A 5,213-nucleotide genomic window follows, 5' to 3' on the forward strand; every position below is an offset into this window, starting at 1 on the left:
GTTAGCAGGCTTACCCCATTCACTGCCAGCTCTAGCATTTAGCCCCTCCTCCCAGCAAGAAGTGCAGTGTCAGTGTAATTTCTGATCACTGTCACCTGTGATACATTGCACACAAAACTGCAGCATTAGCACAATCAGGCCTGATCTCTGCTAGCACTAGCAGGTGAATTTTATTGGTAGCTGTTCAACCAGTCCCTGACAGCTAGGCGCTTTTTTTCCCCTGAGTCACACTAGGTACCTGTAAATTTAGAGCCTAAAATGCCCCAAAAGAGGTATGCTAGTGGAGAGGCCTACAGGATTCTGAGCATGTCAGATGAGAGCAAAGGAGGAGACTTTCTGACAGAATCCGCCTCAGAATACAAACCTGTAGAAAGCAGCAAAAACCTGACAGGTAGCTCAGATGATGGAGAAGAGGTCCCTGCTAAGATCAGGCATACCCAACCCTATGAAGCTTGTATCATACGCAGCAGAGTGCCAGTACTAGTTCCATGCTACCTTTTTGTGAACTGGCGAGCACAGCAGCCTAGGACATCTTGGTCTTTTATATACCAGCACTGCAGTGTCACTTGGAGTACAAGCTGGTGTGGTGGTGAGCACAAGTAGCATCCTGCAGTCACCAAGAATTGGCACACAGACCCATAGAGCCCATCACCCAGCCAGTCCCCCCTATAGAATCCACCAACAATATATCAGGGACATGTCTGGCATTTCACAAAATCCCTTTATCAGTAATAAAGTTCCTCATGCTCACCTCCATGCAGAACAAGATTGCAGACATCATCTGTCCAGGGGGGAGAGAGTGTCAACAACTTCCCCTTCTGGAGTCCCAAAGATAGAAGAGTGACTCCCTGCCGTGTCCTCTGATGCTTTGCAGTGGCCCCCAATTTTACCAGAACCCCCCTAGTGTATGCTTTGTGGGAGCTCCAAAGTAGGGAGGGGTCAGTAACAGAGGGCGTGTTCAGCTCCAAAATCTCCCGTATTGGACGTTGTAGGTGAATATTACGGGGAGGTTGGGCTTAGAAGTTTAAGTGTCCTATATAGCCTGCTGTTAGACCCTGTCCTTCCACAGCCACTTCCTGCGCATTTCCCCTATATGCCCTATAGGGGTCAGTGTGAGGGGAGCGCACACACCAGCAGGTGAAGGATGGCCAAAGGGGTCACTTTCACTTGCCTCTTCTTGCCCTGATGGCCAATAACCCCCTCTTACCCTTATGGCCAGTGAGCATCCTTACCCTGATGGACAGTGTTTCCTCCATTCCCTGATAGCCATTGTCCCCCTCTTACCCCTATGGACAGTGTCCCCTCTTACACAGATGGTCAGTATCCCCCCTTGCCCAGATGGTCAGTGTCTTCCCTTACACAAATGGCCAGTGTCCCCCCTTACCCTGATGACCAGTGCCCCCCTTTACCCTGATGACCAGTGTCCTCCTTTACCCTGATGACCAGTGTCCCCTTTTACTCTGATGGCCAGTGTCCCCTTTTACCCTGATGGCCAGTGTCCCCCCTTACACAGATGGTCAGTGTCCCCCCTTACTCTGATGACCAGTGTCCCCCCTTACTGTCAGAAACCCGGATATGACCAGAAATGTGTGGACTGACACAGGGAATCGCAGGCTTCAGGTGTGATGTAATAAATATAATTTATTGTGAGCTACCACAGTGTATAACAACATACAGTGCAAACAAACCCAAATAATCAAAACCCTTCACCCAATATATATATATATACAGCAATCCAGCATGGAGGACGACAGGACACAGAGCAGGTAGCAGAGGCTCAAGGGAACAATACACCAAGGCACTGACTGCAGGCCTGGCCACTACTTAAATACACCTCCTGCAATCAGCCTCAGGCGATGGCTTGATTGCAGGAGGTGAGATCCTGGCTGCTGAAAAGCACCCGCTGGCAAGAACTGGTTCTGCAGCCCACAGAGCAGGCAAGCCCCAGCACCACTAGCTGTGAGTCCTTTCCTGACACTTACCCTGATGGCCAGTGTCCCCAGTTACCCTGATAGCAAGTGATTCCCCTTACCATAATAGCCAGTGCCCCCCTTTCCCTAATAGCCAGTGCCCCCCCCTTTCCCTAATAGCCAGTGCCCACCCCTTTCCCTAATAGCCAGTGTCCCTCCCTTTCCCTAATAGCCAATGTCCCCCCCTTTCCCTAATAGCCAGTGCCCACCCCTTTCCCTAATAGCCAGTGCCCCCCTTTCCCTAATAGCCAGTGCCCACCCCTTTCCCTAATAGCCAGTGTCCCTCCCTTTCCCTTATGCCAAGTGTCAAAAATAACTGTAATTTTTTAACTGTCAAAAAAAGAACTCATTTCAGTGGTCAAACATAATTATCAACTGACAAAATAACTGTCATTTTTAAATTGTCAATAAAACCATCATTTTTCAATTGCCATTTTTTGCCACTGTTAAATATAACTATCATTTTCAAATGAAAAAAATAACTGTCATTTTTAAATGACCAAAAAAATACTAATTTTTCAACTGTCACAAATAACTGTCATTTTTCAAATGTCAAAAAATGGCACTTTTCATCTGTCAAAACCCCTCATTTTTTCAGCTGTCATTTTATTGCCACTGTCAAAAATAAGTGTGACAAGCATGTATCCAGTGAAGGTGGAACACTTGGACCTCCTACATGCTTGTTCCTGGTCAGTGACACACTAGGGAGTGAAGTGAGGTTTAGGATGAAGATGACGGCCCCGGAACCTGCAGCTTTCTCTACAAATCACTCCTGTTTCCTGCCCTTCCTCTTATTGGCTGAGTATTGCACCAATCAGATCACCCCCCTTGTGATGTCCCTGGGCGGATCTCTCACTTCTGGCTCCTCCCACATATCTTTATACAACCTCCCCCTACCCATACCCCGGCATGGAGGGGCTGAGTGAAGGTGGTGGTGAAGGTGAGGAGGTGTTGGATCGGGTCACACAGATCATAGAAGGAGATCAGCCCGGCCTCATAATCCAGATCTATCCTGACTCTGGTACTGGAGACACCACCGGGGAATCGGGTCCAATTACTATCATGTATCACTGAGTACTCATCACCTCCCAACCCCAACCCCCACCTCTCCAACCCCCAGGACTTCTTATTATATCCAATCCGTGACTGACCTCCTCTCCTGTCTATATTGGGGTAACACATCCCGACTCTCCAGTACCGGGACCCCCCGACATCCACGTCCCAGTAATGTCTCCCATAGAAGAAGCTCTGACTGCTCATCACCTGAGAATCCTGGAACCTCTCTGGTGTTTCTGGCCGATTCTGATGTGATGATGACCAGGATGCAGTTTTCCCGTCATCTGATATATGTAGACGATTACCAGCTGTCCTCACATCCAGTAATATGTCTGTAACCCCCGACACCCCCCATGTTTGCTGTACAGCCCCAATATTTGGTCCTCCAGTGGGGGAGGGTTGGGGGTCTGGCCTGGATGGTGTACCATTGATGGGACCTTTGCCCTTTGTAGTAGAATGTGGAGAGACATGTGTGCCTGTACATTTCTGTACATTGACCCCAGACATGATATCAGATAAACCCGTGTGTAATGTGTGTGAGATCCCCCCCACATCCCCATCCCCTCCGTCATGGAGGAGGTTCTCATGTCTCTCTCTGTCCTCATCTCCATCCTCAGTATCACACAAGTCACCTGTGTCTGATTCCTGTAGGACAGTCAGTGGATTCGTCATGTTACACAGCTCCTCAATGTCCCTCATCTTCCTGGACAGCTCCTCCTTCTTTATTTCCAGATCCCGAATATAATCCAACATGGGACGGGAGACCCGCTCTGCCCACCCGGAGATGTCCCTCAGGACTCTCTTCTCCAGGTCTTCCAGACGTCTCCTGAGGTCTCTGAACAGGGCAGTGACTCTCTTGGTTTCATCATCTGCTTTTCCTTGTACTTTCCTCCTGCGTTCCTGCAGACTCTGGACTCTTTTCTCCATCTCCTCTCTCTCTGTCATCAGTTTCTGCAGAACATTCCTCAGTTTCTTCTTCTTCATCTCAGAGGCCTCCTCCAGAGTCTCCACCTGGTGTCCCCGATGTCCTCCGACCAAACTGCAGGACACACAGATACAGGTGGAGTCCTCGGTGCAGTAATACTTCAGTAGTTCCTTATGGATGGAGCATTTCCTGTCCTTCAGGGAAGTGGTGGGGTCACATAGGACGTGTTCTGGTGACTTGCTGTGGACTCTCAGGTGGTTGTCACACAGAGAAGCTTCACACATCAGACAGGATTTCACAGCCGGTACAGGAGTGTGAATACAGTAAGTACAGAAGACCCCGGACTCCTCCTGCTCTGGATGGGTAGACTGGAAGTTCTCCACTATGTTACGTAGTGTTATGTTCCTCCTCAGTGCAGGATGGTCCTGGAACTCTTCTCTGCATTCAGGACAGGAATAACCTCCAGACCCCTCCTGTGTATCCAACACACGGCCAATACAGTCCCGGCAGAAGTTGTGTCCACATCTCAGGGTTACAGGATCTGTATAAATGTTCAGACAGACGGAACATTTCAGCTCCTTCCTCAGATCAGAAGACGCCATCGCTGAGAGTGGAAGAGAGAAACGAAAGTGAAAGTAACCAGTGTGACCCGTTGTGTACGATCCTACAGGGAGGGGCTGAGACTCGTAGACATAGGAATCCTTACACAGAGGAGCACATACAGCACATGGGGGGATTCCTGACATTAATCTCCCTATCTGAGGAAAATAAAGAATATTTAATAGTCTGTGAAAACATTGTGTCAGGAATATTTATTCTTTTAAATGAACATTTGAACACTAAGTTACCCAGAGAAAATGGGTTTATCTGAAGAAAACAAGAGATCTAAAGATTAGCATGTAAGGGGGATTCTGATTGGCTGATTATTGGTACATAAAGATGCAAGTAGAACCCCCACTTCTTCTAGGATAGAACAACCACCCACCTGATTGCAGCCCTTTACCTCGGCCATATTGTGCCCATCTCCTTGTCATCGGCTTTCCCATAACCCCCCTGGCCATTAGCTTTTATATTAAATACAAACAATGTCGGCACAGAAGAGATAGTTTCTGAATTTTATTGGTGTTCTTCGGAAGACGGCGTCATCACATCACATGGAGATACTACCAGCTAGTCTTCACCATCCGAATCAATGGTTATGTTATCAAACAAATTCAAATAGTTTCAATATAGTTTTTGAATCGTCCAGACCAACGAATATA

The 5,213-nt window shown here is 48.1% G+C and overlaps 1 protein-coding gene across 1 annotated transcript; it reads right to left on the reverse strand.

Moving 5' to 3' along the window:
* Positions 1-2,263: 2,263 nt before the first annotated feature.
* On the reverse strand, positions 2,264-4,556 carry LOC149443489 (E3 ubiquitin/ISG15 ligase TRIM25-like). The gene has a single exon (XM_089655612.1). It carries the CDS (start codon positions 4,551-4,553, stop codon positions 2,823-2,825), a length of 1,731 nt encoding a protein of 576 aa, XP_089511738.1. The 5' UTR covers positions 4,554-4,556; the 3' UTR covers positions 2,264-2,822.
* Positions 4,557-5,213: the final 657 nt, after the last annotated feature.

The sequence above is a fragment of the Staurois parvus genome, unplaced genomic scaffold (genome assembly GCF_062004578.1).
Source record: "Staurois parvus isolate SC_StPar_1 unplaced genomic scaffold, SC_StPar_1.0 ptg000857l, whole genome shotgun sequence".
In the NCBI taxonomy this organism is placed as follows: Eukaryota; Metazoa; Chordata; class Amphibia; order Anura; family Ranidae; genus Staurois; species Staurois parvus.